Below are 15,090 nucleotides of genomic sequence, written 5' to 3'. Positions count from 1 at the left end.
CCACTGGTGCCTGCCACACACAGTCCACACTGCACAGGGGTGGCAGCAGGGGCTAGTGACTTGCCGCTTCCCCATGATCTTGCTGATGTGCTCAGAGCCCTTGTCCCTCCCTGCCACCTTCAGTCCCCATTCCTGCAGGCCTACTCCTTCGACCTCCATTCTGACCCTTTTTTTTGTTTGAGGCTGCTTGTTCCACCAGAACCTCATCTCCACCTTATGATTTCTGCACTGTGATCGCCAAGCCCACCTGGGGGCAGTGTGTGGGGGGATGCACCTGCAGCAGCCTGTGCAAAGAGAGGGCTTCTAGCCTCGGGGACCCCTTCCACGTTGCAGAAGAGCTGGCCTGTGCCACACTGTCTCAGCACTCCAGGACACCCCCGCAAACTGGGGCACCCCCCTAGCCCTGGGTCCTGTCTGTGTGGCAGCTCTGGGGAGAGGACTTGCTGGGTATCCCAGCATCACCCACCTGTCCTGCATGGGTACCCCTGGGTAATGGGGTGTCACAGCAGCCCAAAATTCTCACCCAACCCACCCAACTGGTGGTCTCGGAGTGGCCAGATGTCCTTGCTGGGGCTACTCAAGGCTTCCTCGTCCTGGGGCTGCCTTGCCATGCCCCACTGGGCACCACGCTGTAGGCTGGGAGCTGGGCTGCAGTCAGGTGGTGAGGGTGGGCTCTGAACCGCGCTCCTCTGTGTCTCCCCTTGCAGCAGCATACCCCACGGGGGCTACCGAAGAGATGATCCCCACAGCGGCTCTGTCTCTCCAAAGCCTGGTGCCGAGGCCCCAAGGTCCCCCGCTGCCCTGCCACTGACCGCCAAGCCACCCATCATCCGCTCACCATCTCCCCGCAGTGGTCTGTGCCTGCCATCACCCGCTGGTGCCACGTCCCAGCCTGCTGCCCGTGGCCCTGGCGTCCTTTCCTCCACACCTGTCACCCCTCGCAAGAAGTCCTTGGTGCCGGCCGAGTATCAGGACACTGTCCCTGAGGAGTATGAAGAGAAGATCAAGAAGCCCAAGTCCTTGGGGTACTCGCAGGGCAGCACACAAGAGTCCCGTCCCCAGACACCCATGAGCGACACCTCTGGACGCATCTCCATCCGGGCATCCCCCAAGCTGGTGCGTGCTGGCTCCAAGATCTTCGAGAGGCTGCAGTACTTTGAGGAGCGGCAGAGGAGCCTGGAGTGGTCGGACAGCCCCTGCCCCATGCCCTTGCGCAAGACTCGTTCCTTCGACCAGCCAGGCACCAGCTCGCGTCGTCCCAGCACGCTGGGTGGCTCGCGGGAAGACATGCGGGAAGGCAGCCGCTGGGAGCCGGACAGCACGGCGGCATGCCGGCGTTTGGCCTTCCGGCAGAAAGCTGCATCCTTTGACGAGCGTGGCAAGTTCGCCAGCCGCGTCTACACCATTGAGCACAAGTTTGCGGAGGAGCTGATCCGCATCAAGCGGACAGTCTCCAAGCAGCAGCTGCGGCGCTCCCAGGAGCTGTGCAAAGCCGGACTGCCCCCGGCACCCTCACCCCCTGTGGCCAGTGAGCCTGCTGCTCCCCGCGTGCCTCGCACCTCCTCCTCACAGGGTGCCGGTGGGCGCAAGGCACTGCCAACAAAGACCTTGCCATCGGAGAGCACACACGTCATCCAACACCTGGCACTTTCCAGTGTGGCACTGGTGGGACCTGATGGGGAGCCAGAGCCGGGAGAGCAGCGTGGGAGGAAAGGCCCAGCACGGAGCAGTGCAGTGACTGGTCAGCCTGCTGAGGTGGAGGATGCAGACACCACGAAGGATCTGCAGCAAGGAGGCACTGGGGAAGTGAAGAAGAAAGAGCAGTGGCTGTTAGCACAAGCCACCCCGCGGGGACGGGCTCCGCTGTCACAGGCAGGTCCCGCTGAACGCAGCCTGTGCCTGGATGGGAGCCCCGCTGGTGAAGCCCGTGCCCCTGGGGCAGTGAATGAAGCCCTGGCCACCCGGCTGGCTGTGCCCCATGGACTGTACCGGCGGCCGGAGACACCCATGGAGGTGCGGTTCCTGCCCTGGGCGAAGCCAGGGATGGAACAAGAGGCTCGCCTGGAGAGGAGCTGGGCAGGGCAGCACGGCACAGGCAGGGAGGTGGAGAGAAGGCAGACGAAAGTGTCAGAGAAGAAAGAGAGTGGCCGGATGGCTCAAGAAGGCAGGAGCACACGGAGCAAGGGGAAGGGGCGCCGAGCCAGGCCCACCTCTCCGGAGCTAGGTAGGGGCATGGCTTTAAGCCTTCCTTTGGGCACAGCTGGCCTGGCCAGCCCCTGGGTAGGGTGGCAGGCCCTCAGCCTGGCCTGGGGAGGCATGGGGAGCCCAGGCTGTGCCAGAGAGCACTGCGGTGGGGCAGCGGGGCATGTCTCTGGAGGTTGGGGATGTTGTCATCAAACAACACCGTAAGACGGACCACCCTGGGTACCAGTTTGCTGGGCCTTGAGGTCATGATGCTTCCTGTCCGGCATAGGAAGCATGCAGGCTGCTGACCTCTGGCACCCAGCCCTGGGCTCATCTGGCCACCCCAGGGCACAGGGCACCCACTGTAGCGTGTCCTGGCTGGACTGTGCTTGGTACTTCAGGCAGGAGTACAGCCTAAGTGTCCCCAGGGGATGCTGCTGTGGTGGCTTGGCTGAGGGAGAGGAGCTCTGCCCATCCAAGCACACAGGGGTGAGACCAGACTGCACGCGGGCTGGGAGCTCATTCCAGGCTCTGCTCTGGCTGGAGCAGCGCCAGGCCCACGTGCATGAGGCTCCTGGCACAGTCCCAGGACCTTTGCCCATGTTCTGGGGCCATGGAAGGGGAGGTTGCTGGGAGGCTGGTGCTGATATGGTGGGGCAGAATAGCCAGCACCCTGAGGATGGTTAGGGGGAGCTTGGAGTGGGGGCTGCAGTGGGCTGTACAACCCTCCTCCTTCCACACCCTACTGTCACCTCATCCCTTATGCTATATGGGCGTGTAAAGCAGGCTGTATGCTCCCTGCCCTGCTGTCCCCTGCTGTGTCCTGCTGCAGGCATTGTGCCATGGTGGCCTCTGATGTGGCACTTTCCTCCACTGCATGGCTAGAGACTTGCTAATGCCCCAGTGAAGGTGTGGGGCGCGTGGTGGCAGCAATGGGCAGAGGGTTGTGAGGCCCCTGCTCTGCCTGCATGCCACCCATGGCAGCACAGGACTACTCATTCCATCCTGCTGACAGCCGTGAGACCTGTTTCTCTCTGTCCAGAGTCCTCCGACGACTCCTATGTTTCCGCGGGAGAAGACCCTCTGGAAGCTCCCATCTTTGAGATCCCCATCCAGGACATGGTGGTGACTGTGGGGGCAGAGGTGCTACTCAAGTGCATTGTTACTGCCAACCCCCAGCCAGAAGGTGAGTGACTGCAGCACTGGGGATGTCGGAGGTGTGAGTGTGGAGGAGGGGCTCTCTGCATGTCCACAACCCACTGAGGCATCCCCTGGGGCCGCCTGAGCTGTGCGAGGTGGGACACGCAGTCTTGAGCTGGGTGTTACAGGGCTGTGATGTGTTCAGCCCAGGAGCACCATTTTTGCCCTGTCTTCCCCTAGGCAGGAGTGAAGTGCTTGGGCACTGCCTGCCAGGGCAGGGTACGGGCAGGGTGCCTGTGGTTCTCCTGTGCTGTGCTGGGCCATTGGGAGAGCAGGAGAAGGGCTGCTGAGCACTGCATGGGCAGGATGGGTGATGCTCTGAGCTGCTGTTGGGCCAGCTCAGGTGGTTTCCCGGAGGCAGAGCCCAAATGCCCGGCTCAGGGCTGATGGGCTTCTGGCATGGCGTAGCCAGGATGTAGGCTGAGCAGATAGAACCGGTACCAGCCGACAGAGCTGGGCAGAAGCGAAGCGGCTTTGCTTCCCTCCTCCAGCCTCCACTGGAGGGCAGGAGGACGCCAGGAATCAGACTGGGGCCAGCCCAGCTCTCAGTCAGGGGCCTGGGAACCCGGGGCTGCTTCCCAAGGCAAAAGGGTGCCCCAGTGCCCGCGAGTGACCCTCTCCTCTGCCGGCAGTGTCCTGGAGGAAGGACGGGGTCCCGCTGCGGAGCACCACGACGAGACCCATCAAGGCAGAGGGCGAGCGCCATACCCTGCTCGTCCGAAGCGCCCGGGTAGCCGACGCTGGCCTCTACACTGTCACCGCGTCCAACGAGGTGGGAGCGACCTGCTGCAGTGCCATCCTCAGCGTGCGGCCAGGTGAGTGCCGGTACCGGGAGGGCGGCCGGTGGCGGGAGGGCCGGCAGTGCTGCAGGCTGCCTGCCAGCACGGCCGCTGCTGTCGCTGGGAAGAAACCGGCTTCCTTACCCTACAAGGCTTTGTCTGAACCAAAGCGGCTGACGTGCTCTGGGCAAGCACAGAGAGATCCTGCCGGGGCGGGAGGAGAGTGGGTCAGGCTATGAGCATGCCCCTAAGTAGTTCGGGCACCCACACATCTGCTCCGTGCCCTGCTAGTCATGGGGATACCCCAGCCTGCTCTCCAACCTGCACACTGGGAATACCCCTGCCTCCAACATGCTACCTGGGGGATACCACTGTCCCACAAGCTGTGAGCTGTGGGAATACCTTGCCTGCCCATCAAGCCGCTAGCCGGGGAGGTAGCCTGCCTGCCCTCCACCCCTCTGCCGTGGAGATACCCAGCCCACCTCAGCTCCAAGGCTCTCCCATCCCCACAGTGTCCCCGGGGAGCGTGCAGAGACTCAGAGCTGCCCTGGAATGTGGAAGCACCCAAAATCCCACACGCTCTGTGGTGCAGCGGGGCTGTGCACCCAAGGGCAACAGCTGCCGGGCACGGCACAGCGCGAAGGACCGGGCAGGGGCCCCCAGCCCCCGGTCCCGCGGTGGGCCCTCCCCCGGGCCGCTGGCCCAGCCCCGGGGGCCGGGCGGCGCTGGGGCGGGCTCAGTAGGCCGGCAGCGCTGGAGGCGCGCCCGGCACCGCAGCACCGGCCCCGGCGGCGGCAGCGGCGGCTCGGCGGTGCTGCCCGGCCCGGCTCGGGGCGGGGCCCCGCGGTGAGTGGGGTGGGTACGGGCTGGCGGGCGGGGGGAGCCGGGATGGTGCTTCACAGCTCTCGGTGCTGGGGCTGTCCGCGAGGGCCCGGCGAACCACAGCCCTCGCCCTGCACCGGGCAACTCGCCCGTCTCCCCCCGGGCAGGGCGGGGGGGTGAGTGCGCTCGGTAACCGGGCAGGCGCGGGGCCGGCACCCCTAGCGCGGCGGCCGCGCTCTGCCAGCGCCCCGCGCCGCTCCCTGCTCCCCTCTTCGCACCCCCATCGCGGCCCCGGGTGGGCTCCCCACGCCGGCGGGCCCGGGTCTCGCGCAGCGGCATGCGGCCGGCGAGCTGTTGGGGCAGCGCAGCTGCCAATGTCACCTTCAGCCCTCGCCGGTCGGAGCAGGGACAGCCATCCCGGGAATCCGGGCGGCTTAAGGATGAGAGCGCGGGCTGCTGCGTAAGAGCCACTTGAGCCCTGCTGTTGCCTTGCGGGATATCGCGTCCCCTTATCGTCCCGTGGAGTGCGGCTCATGCTCACCCCCTCCCCCTGCGCGGCGCCTTCACCCCTTCGCTGCTGGCTGCTGCTGATGTGCCGTGGGATGGAGCTCCCTGGGCAGCCCTGGGGTGCAGGGTGGTGGGGAGGGGTGCCCTGACCTGTCTGCCCGGCTCTGGCTGCTGACAGCTCCTTATCCAGGCTCTCCTGTTCTAGCCCCCGCCGTGGAGCGGCATGGGAACTTGCCTCCCCCCCTCGGCCAGGCCAGCCCCATCACCTCGGATGAGGAGTACCTGAGCCCCCTGGAAGAGTTCCCTGAGTCCAGCACCCCCCAGCACCGACCGGCCATGAAGCTGCAGCCCAGAGCAGAGCATGGGGCTGCCCATGGCTCCCCACAGAGCACTTTCAAGGCTGCACCCACCTTTGAGGTGAGCTGACAACTGCCTGGGATCTGGCAGAAGGGGAGTAGTGCCCTGTGACCACAGCCTGTGGTCCACAGTGCCAGGTGCTGCTGGGTCAGGCCTTCCTACCCCCTGATGTGGACAGCTCCTGGCTGGTGGGCAGCCTCCAATCCTTCTAGCTCTCCTAGTACTCCAGGGCTGCTGTTGCGACACAGGACACATAGCTCTGGGTGCAGCAGTGGGGAGGCATGGTCCTGGGTGTAGGTGGGTGCTCGCTGCTTTCTGACCCCTGCTTCCCCAGGTGTCCCTGTCGGACCAGTCAGTGCTGGAGGGGCAGGATGTCAGCATGAGTGTCCGCGTCCGTGGGGAGCCCAAGCCCATCATTTACTGGTGAGTCCCGCTGCTTGCTGGGTCACAGGCAGGGAAGGAGGAGATGGGCACAGTGACCTCCCCATTTGGGAATGACCAGTTCTGACCACTGATCCTGAGCAGCATTAGGGGTGGAGGAGAGGGGTCTTTTGGGGACAGCCAGGCTGGGTGTGCAAGGCCAGGTGTGACCATGCCATTCTGCCCGTGTCCCGAGCAGGCTGAGGAACCGGCAGCCAGTGAAGTACGGCTGCCGGCACCATGCGGAGGAGGCGGAGGGGGTGCGGGGCCTCTTCACACTGCACATCCTGGCAGCAGAGCACAGCGACACCGGCTTCTACACCTGCAAGGCCGTCAACGAGTATGGCACCAAGCAGTGTGAGGCTAAGCTGGAAGTCAGAGGTAAAGCTCCCCAGGAGTGTCCCTCTAGCCCTGAGGGGCCAGCTGGATCCAGCACCCTGCATGAGCTGTATGGGGAAGGGCCCACTGCAGACCCCTCCTTGGCAGTACTGGAAGAAGCCAGCCTGCCCTTCCCTGCTTCAGCACAGGCAGGTGCAAGAGGGGAGCAGGGAAGTGGAGCTGTGTGCCTGGGGGCTGCCTGCAGAGGCTGGCCCTGCAGCAGAAGGCAAATGTGCAACCCCATGGCGCTGGGTCCCACCACCCAGCTGTGCCAGAGCCTCTGCCACCCTGACCCAGAACCCACTGCTCCCTGGAGCCCGGCTTCATCCCACGGCCCTCCACGTACCCACTGCTGGGGCTGGGTGCTGTTCCTGGCTGCACAGGGAGGGCTTTGCCCTTGGTGGCCCTGCAGGGGACATGTCCCCCCACCCTGCTGTGCTGACAGCTCCCTCCCTGCCCCAGGCAGCCTGCAAGCTGCGTGCCAGACACAGGGCAGCTTGGAGACATCCCCCCTTGCCTGTTTCCAGCAATAGCCCCATATGTGTGGGACTGTGCTGTCCAGCCCCTTTCCCTTGCCGTCCCCTCCCCAGCCTTGCTGTGGTCCTCTTAGGACCCCAATACATACGTGCAAATGGGGCGGGGAAGATGGATTTGGGTCTGATAGCCAGGCTCTGCCTGACATCTCCTGTAGTCACGGAAGGAGTCTGTGGGGATGAGTGATGCTACTACCTCCCTCCTCTTGCCCTTTGCTGTGTGTACCCTGCGCCTCCCAGCCTTCCCTGCTGACGGCTGCTTGAGCCCATCCTGCCCTGGCCTTGGCTGCACTGCTTGTACCCTGCCAGGACGCCGCTGCCAGCCCTCGGCAAAGCGCGGCAGCACAGAGGTGGGAGCGGGAGCCAGCCCCCTGCCCCACGGCCGGCAGGAGCGGGGCTGCAGGGGCCATGACTCAGGCCCCGGCCTCTCTGCGGGTGGCTCCGTGCCTTGGTGCGCGCTCGCACCCCTCTTGCTGGCGCTGGCATGTGCGTGCGTGCCGGCCCCGTCGCTGCTGCACTAACCCTTCCGCTTGCTGACTGCGGTTTTTGTCTGTACGCAGGGGAAGTACGATAAGGGGGTGCATCTCTCAGAGCCGCGGCCGCGGGGCTCTTAGTTGGACACCTCTTAGGCAGTGGACCTCACCTTGTGTTATTACCTTCTGCTTCATCCGCCGCCTCGTCCTGGACGCACCGCGGGGACGCGCGGGCCCTCAACTTCGGGCAGGGGCTCACCGGATGGCCGGGGCAGGCATAACCGAGGCGCGGTGGGGGGAGCGGCGGGGGAGCGCCAGGCACGCCCCCAGCCGGGCCAGGGCGGCCGTGAGATGCTGTCTTGTCTCTTGCTCCGTCCGTTTGTCCCTGTCTGCGTGTCCTGCTGCTCCTCTCCTTGCTGCCCAGGGAAGGGGAGCAGAGAGCTGAGCCCTCGCGGCTGTAGGGAAGGGGTTGCGGCAGCTCAGTGGCAGCTCTGCAATGGTCACCTTGGAGTGTGGGGACAGGAGACCCCAGGGACGCTCGCGGGGGAGCACCCTGCCCCAACCGCAATGGGGAGAGAGAGCATTGGCCCCTTCGGCTTCGTGGCGGCCACCCAGGCACCGGGCCGGCCACCGTGAGACATCCCTCGCAGCCTCAGGGCTCGGGGTCCATGTGGAACACCCACGGGCTCCGACGCTTGGCGGGGGGCGGGCTGCGAGGCCGTGACCCTTTTTTTTTTTTGTAGCTCTAATAAACTCTGTTTGGTAAAGCGCTGTGTGGTGTGTTCCTGGCACGGACACCTCCCTCGCCCTGGCCCCCTCCCCAGCTCAGCTCTGCTTTACACATCTCCCCCCCTCTCCCAACCTTCCCCGCTGCACTCCCTGCCCACTGCACCCGGCCCCCTCCCCGCATGCCCCCCCCCGCCCCGCACGTTGTCCCCCTTCGTCCCCGTCACCTCTCATGGTTGCTTTTCAGTTGCTGAGACGCGTCTCTCTTTCTTTCTCTCTCTCCCCCCTCCCTGGGCAGCTCGCCCCGAGTGCCAGTCCCTGGCCATCGTGGTTCCCCTGCAGGACTTGGTGGTCGGGGCGGGGGAGCTGGCACTCTTTGAGTGCATGGTGGCTGGCCCGCCAGACATGGACGTGGACTGGCTGTCGCGGGGCCGGCTGCTCCAGCCCGCCCTGCTCAAATGCAAGATGCATTTTGACGGGCGCAAGTGCAAGCTGCTGCTCACCTCCGTGCACGAGGACGACAGCGGGATCTACACCTGCAAGCTCAGCACTGCCAAAGGTAAGCGGAGATCATGCAGCTCCCCAGGGGTTGGTGCTCGGGGCTTGGCCTTAAGGGGATGCTAGAGGTGGGCAGTCCGCTCTGCTCCTGGGATCGGGGGTCTGGTCTTCCTGGGATGTAGCTGTGAGTGCTGGAGGTGGGGGTCAAGGGGGGCAGGAACTGCTGCCCTAGGAGCTGGGGAGCTTTCATCTCTGGGAAACTCGGTCTGTATCAGTCCTGCTGCTGCAGCGCCCTGAGTCCTGCCTCATCTAGCTCCTCCACCAGCATGCATGCAGCTCCCAGAAACATGGGGAGATGAATTTGCACTATGGCTGCAGCAGCTGGATGAAGCCCTGGAGCCCAGCTGTCTCTGTCCCCTGGCTCCAGAGCCTCCGGGCACACAGCTCTGTCTCTGCTGGCCTGGGAAGTGGCAGGGGCAATGGGTTCAGGGCTGCCCACCCTTTCCCACCAAGCCATCACCGGTGACAGCTGAGGAGGAGCAGCAGGACCTGGCCTTTGGCTCCAAGACCCCCTGTGGCTATGCATGCTGCCCACAGTATCTGTCCCCTGCAGCGGGGCAGGGACAAGGGCCCTTTTCCTATTCCTCAGCTGGCCTGGGCAGCCTCTCAACAGTGACCCAGCCTGCAGTGAGTGCATTCTCAGCACCCTGCAGCTGGTGCCAGTGCATTCCTCCATGGAGAAGGCTGTATGACTGCAGGGATTTGAGGGTAGCAGCAGTTTTGGGTGCAGGGAGGTGAGGCTGTGCTTGAGCATGTTGTCACTCCTGCCCAGGGTGGGCAACAACACCATCATTGCAAAGCAGTCCCTGCTGCAAACCCCCTCACCTGGAGAATCCAGTTTGCACCCATCCCCATGTTGCCCCTGGGTGCTGCATGTGCTCGTACTGCCTGCATCAGCATCACCCCACTGTCCCCACTGGGCTAGGCCAGCTGTGGCCTCCTGCTTTATGGGGAGCACAGGGCATCCTCCCACCCCACCTTGCTGCTGGCATCTGTACTGCTGTGTGGGTGGGAAAGAGGCAGCCTGCTGCCAGCAGAGCCCCAGCCCTGCACATGGGGACTTTGCACACACTTGTACTCCCTCTGCCCCATGTGGGGACAGAGCCTGCTACCCAGCACACCCGTGATCAGCCCCCGCCGGGCATGGGGTACACTCAGCTACAACCACGCTGGCTGCTGGGGCTGCAGCAGGGGGGCCTCAGCTGCCTCCTGCCCTGCACATGCATGCTGTGTGGGGCTCACCCCTGCCCACTCTCCTTGCAGATGAGCTGACCTGCAGTGCCCGGCTGACGGTGCAGCCCTCTGTGCAGCCTCTCTTCACTCGCAAGCTGGAGGATGTGGACGTGGTGGAAGGGCGGACGGCACGGTTTGACTGCATGATCAGTGGGACTCCCACCCCAACAGTCACCTGGACTCATTTTGGTAACTGCCAAGTCCAGAGAGCTTGCCCAGGGCCTTGCAGTGAGACCTCTCTGCATCTCCTTGGGGGCTGCACACAAGGGCTGGGGCTGGGAGAGGTGCCGGTGCTGATGCAGATGCTGGTGTGTGTCTCCATGCAGGCCAGCAGGTGCAGGAGGGGGAGAATGTGCGGATTCAGCGGGATGGAGGGCTGCATTCGCTGGTCATCGTGCATGTGGGCAGTGAGGACGAAGGGCAGTATGTGGTGACTGCCAGGAATGCCCATGGCCATGTGGAGTGCTCTGCTGAGCTCTACGTGGAGGAGCCGCGGCCATCTGCTTCCTCCCAGATGTAAGAGTTAGGGGTGTCTGGAATCTGCATCTCCTCTGCTTGCTCCCTCCTGGGATTAGGGGAACAACTGGCTTGTGCAAAGCCTGGGGTCAGGGCTGGACTGAGGACACTGTGCTCCTGCTGCTAGCATTTGTGGGCTCTTGCAGCTCCAAGTTGGAGAAGATGCCTTCAATCCCGGAGGAGCCAGAGCAGGTGGAGATGGAGACGGAGTGCTTCACCATGCCTGATTTCCTGAAGCCGCTGCACAACCTGGATGTTGTGGAGTCCAAAGAGGCTGTACTGGAGTGCCAGGTGGCTGGGCTGCCTTACCCCTCCATCACCTGGTTCCACAATGGCTCCCGCATTGACAGCACTGATGACCGCAAGATGATGCAGTGTAAGGCTCCTTACCATGCTTCCCACCTCCTTGGGGTCCCTTCAACCAGAGTGGAAGAAGGGGGACACCCTGAGAGGAGGCATCACCCCCCCCGACCTTCATGCCATGTGAGGCAGGGAGGGGAGCTCTGCACCGCTTGGCTGTCAGAGTCTTACCAGCATCTCCTGTCCCCCCCAGATAAGGATATCCATCGCCTGGTGTTCACATCCGTCAGCCACGCGCATGCAGGTGTCTATAAAAGCGTCATTGCCAACAAAGTGGGGAAGGCCACGTGCTATGCGCACCTCTACGTCACTGGTGAGCAGCAGCAGGCACCACCGGGGATGTGTGGCTGCTCGCTGCCACCCTGCCAGGCTGTGCCCCAGGGCTGGGGTCAGTGATAGGATCACAGGGTAGCTCAGGTTGGAGGGGACCTCAGGAGATCTCTAACCTAACCTAAAAGCAGGGACAAGGTGCAGTTCTCGCCTTGCATGGTCAGGATCCATCCCTGGGTCCTATGTGGGACTTGCTGGCATCATTGGCCCCACAGGGGCTGCAAGGCTGAGCCCCTGCTGGGAAACCAGTCCAAATCGCTGGCCCCATCCATCCCCTCCAGCCCTCTCCAGGAGGAGCTGTGGCAGTGGCCATACTCACATCTCTGCCTTGTCCCCCCCCGGCAGATGTGGTGCCAACCCCTCCGGATGGCCCCCCCAGCGTGGTCTCGGTGACCGGCAGAGCCATCACACTGACCTGGAACAAGCCCAAGTGGCTGGACACTGCCATAGGTGAGTGGGCTGGGAATGGGCAAGGGGTGGGCAGTGCCATGCTGGGCCTCATGGGCCAGCCCAATGCTGGGGCCTCTGCACTGACCCTCTTCCCCTGCAGACCCCAAGTCAGTGACCTACACGGTGCAAATGCAAGTGCTGGGCACAACGCAGTGGCTGGTGCTGGTGGCTGGTGTGCAAGGCACCACCTACATGGTGCATGGGCTGACCAAAGGTGCCCAGTACCTCTTCCGTGTCATCACTGCCACCCCCAAGACCAACAGCAAGCCGTCCCCACCTGTAGGGCCTGTGCAGCTCCTGGACCGCGGTGAGAGGGGCAGGGGGGAGGGGATGGGTGGCTGAGGGTGCAGGGTTTCTGTCCACAGTGGGGTGGTGAGCTGCCCTGGGCTGGGTGATGTGGGGTCCAGAGGAGGTGGTGATGATGTGTGTGGCAGGTCCTTACCTGGAGGAGGTCCCGGTTATCCTGGACAAGCCAGATGTGGTGTATGTGGTGGAGGGCCAGCCAGCCTCCATCACCATCACCATCAACCACGTGGAGGCCACTGTCACCTGGAAGAGGTAGGACATGGCACTGTGCGTGTTGTCTGCCCCATGCTCAGCATCACCCTATGGGATGCACAGAGGGGCTCCTGAACCATCTTCCTGTGCAGTCTGATGAGTGGGGGTCCTTCCCTGGGGCTGGGCTGGACCTGCACCCAAGGCTGATGTCCAGAGCTACGCAGAACTGCATGGAGGGGGAGGATGGGGTGTTGGGGGGGGTGCTGTCTGTGTGGTGCTAAGGGTCAAGAGCCATTCAAGGGGCAGAGCCAGCAATGGGAGCTAAGCTGTTTGTGAGGCTGCAGGGTGGGAGCAGGAGTTGTCTGTGGGTCAGAAGGAGGCCATGGCGCTGTGGGGTGGGATCTATGGATGGGGCAGGGGGTCTGAGACTGCCTGTGGGGCTGTAATGTGGCAGCTGCTGTGCTCGCAGGGGTGGGCAGGTGCTGGGGGAGCTGGAGGGCACGTGCGAGGTGACGATGCCAGACGACGACCAGCACTGCCTGCGGCTGCTGTGCGTGGGGAGAGGGGCGGCAGGGCCACTGACCTGCGAGGTGAGCAACCGCCATGGCACTGCCTGCTGCACCCTGCAGCTCCGCCTCGCAGGTAGGTACCCTGCACCACGGGTGGCATTGCCCTTTGGTGTTCCACGAGGTGGAGGGTGATGCTGCCCTATGCTGCCCCATGCCCATGTGCCATGTGCATAGCATGGCACTGCTCCTCAGTGCTCCATACTCGTATGCTGTGAAGTATGCTGCTCTGTAGGGTGGCAATGGGGCTGAAAACCCATGAACCATGAATGCGTTCATACTGCTGCCTGGTGTCCCGTACCCGTATCTGACTTGGGTAGAAGTGTCTCATGTGCCCCGTGACTGTGTGCATGAGGTGGCACTTCTGCAGGGTGTCCCATACCTGTGTATAATGGGGTAGCAATGCCACCTGGTGCCCTACAGCCAAGAGCCATAGAGGATACCTCCACAGTGCCTCACAGAGGTGTCATGGGTGGAAGTGCCCCACCTGTACCCCACATCCATATGTAATGAGAGATGCAGTAACGCAAGTGCCCCATGCCAATGTGCCATGAGTGGCACTGCCCCAATGTGCCTCATATCAATGAGGTGCTGCAGGCACATGCTATTGCTGGCCTGACCCACAGTGTTCCACTCCCATGTACTTCGGGGTGGCACTGCCCCACAGCACTCCATGCCACTATAGGTTGGTACTTCCTTGCAGTGCACCTTGCAGTGCCTTATGACTAGTGCCAGTGGCAGGGGGGTGGCACTGCACTATGGCGCCACATGCCCCATCTTTTGGCAGAGGCACCCCGCTTTGAGTCCATCATGGAGGACATCGATGCCCAGGAAGGGGAGACACCACGCTTTGCCGTGGTGGTGGAGGGGAAACCACTGCCAGACATCATGTGGTACAAGGTAGGCTGGAACCCCCCACCCCCTTCCTGACCTACAGACCCCCCAGACTGACACCCTCCACTGCCTCACCTGGGGCTACTGCATCGGGGTTTGGGGTTGTGTTCATCCCGCATGATGCAAGATGCACCCCATGCCCCATCCATGGGGAAAGGGTGGTGGGGAAGGGACAGGACCCTCCTGATGCCCCTGCCACCTCCAGGATGGGGAGCTGCTGGAGGAGAGCAGCCACCTGAGCTTCGTGTATGAGGACAACGAGTGCTCCCTGGTGGTGCTGGGTGCTGCTGAGCCTGACAGCGGTGTCTACACCTGCACGGCGAAGAACCTGGCTGGGGAGGTGTCCTGCAAGGCGGAGCTGGTGGTACGGACAGGTACGGCTGGCCAGCCCCCACCCGGGGGGGACAAAGCCTGGGTGCCTGGCTTGCCCCCCGCCAGCGCCTTTCCTTCCTGCAGCCCAGCCTGCTGCCGATGCCACCATGGAGGAGGAGGCGCTGCACAAAGCTCGACGCCTGACTGACTACTACGATGTGCATGAGGAGATCGGGAGGTACAGGGCCGCTGGCACGGTGGGCATGGGGCACTGTAGGGACAGGGGTGCTGGAGCCAAGCTGGCCCTGGGGTCTGAGCTCCATGGTACATCAAATCCTGCTATACTGGGGCTGCTCTCCATGTCAATGGGTGCTCTGGTACCAGCTGCAGGTGAGAAGTCAGTGCAGCTGGAGCAAAACCAGGCCTGGATAGTCCTGGAGAGCTGCTGGAGCTGCAGGCAGCTCCCTGCAGAGCAGGCACCTGCACAAAGGGAAAGAGGGGTCTTCTGCTTATCTGCCCTTGCCCCCACCACCGCATTTTAGGGGGGCCTTCTCCTACCTGCGGAGGGTGACAGAGAAGAGCAGCCATCTGGACTTTGCCGCCAAGTTTGTCCCCGGGAGGACCAAGGCCAAGCAGTCAGCACGGCGGGAGCTGCACATCCTCTCGCAGCTGGATCACGAGCGCATCGTCTTCTTCCATGATGCCTTTGAGAAGAAGAACGCTGTCATCATGGTCATGGAGCTGTATCCTCTGGGTGCTGCTCTGGGAACATGGGGCACAGGGGAGGAGAGGAGGCTTTTGGTGAGAGGTGGTGGGCAAAGCCAGTGCAGAGGAGCTGGGTGCTGAGAGGGTGCAGGGCACAGCAGAGCAACGAGTTTCTGTGCTCCTTGACTGGGGCCCAGCTGTGCTGAGGAGGAGCTGCTGGACAGGATGGCGAGGAAGCCCTCAGTGTGTGAGTCTGAGGTGGGTGAACCCTTTGGGGCCAAAGTGATAG

The 15,090-nt window shown here is 63.4% G+C and overlaps 1 protein-coding gene across 1 annotated transcript in view; it reads left to right on the top strand.

Moving 5' to 3' along the window:
- SPEG (striated muscle enriched protein kinase) overlaps positions 1 to 15,090 on the top strand; it is a gene marked incomplete at both ends in the record, with an annotated part of 36,979 nt that overhangs the window by 13,702 nt on the left and 8,187 nt on the right. Inside the window, 20 exons of the mRNA XM_080622173.1 lie at positions 708 to 2,224; positions 3,227 to 3,370; positions 4,017 to 4,199; positions 5,698 to 5,909; positions 6,184 to 6,272; positions 6,469 to 6,650; positions 8,678 to 8,938; positions 10,201 to 10,359; positions 10,497 to 10,686; positions 10,833 to 11,062; positions 11,240 to 11,359; positions 11,722 to 11,826; positions 11,927 to 12,133; positions 12,261 to 12,384; positions 12,794 to 12,966; positions 13,678 to 13,790; positions 13,990 to 14,158; positions 14,241 to 14,334; positions 14,639 to 14,839; positions 14,999 to 15,059. Of these exons, the coding sequence (XP_080478299.1) occupies positions 708 to 2,224; positions 3,227 to 3,370; positions 4,017 to 4,199; positions 5,698 to 5,909; positions 6,184 to 6,272; positions 6,469 to 6,650; positions 8,678 to 8,938; positions 10,201 to 10,359; positions 10,497 to 10,686; positions 10,833 to 11,062; positions 11,240 to 11,359; positions 11,722 to 11,826; positions 11,927 to 12,133; positions 12,261 to 12,384; positions 12,794 to 12,966; positions 13,678 to 13,790; positions 13,990 to 14,158; positions 14,241 to 14,334; positions 14,639 to 14,839; positions 14,999 to 15,059 (4,534 nt within the window). The remainder of the gene's footprint in view (positions 1 to 707; positions 2,225 to 3,226; positions 3,371 to 4,016; positions 4,200 to 5,697; positions 5,910 to 6,183; positions 6,273 to 6,468; positions 6,651 to 8,677; positions 8,939 to 10,200; positions 10,360 to 10,496; positions 10,687 to 10,832; positions 11,063 to 11,239; positions 11,360 to 11,721; positions 11,827 to 11,926; positions 12,134 to 12,260; positions 12,385 to 12,793; positions 12,967 to 13,677; positions 13,791 to 13,989; positions 14,159 to 14,240; positions 14,335 to 14,638; positions 14,840 to 14,998; positions 15,060 to 15,090) is intronic.

Source organism: Psittacula echo (genome assembly GCF_963264785.1).
Source record: "Psittacula echo genome assembly, chromosome: 6".
Classification (NCBI taxonomy): Eukaryota; Metazoa; Chordata; class Aves; order Psittaciformes; family Psittacidae; genus Psittacula; species Psittacula echo.
This window is presented reverse-complemented; position numbering and strand designations above follow the sequence as displayed.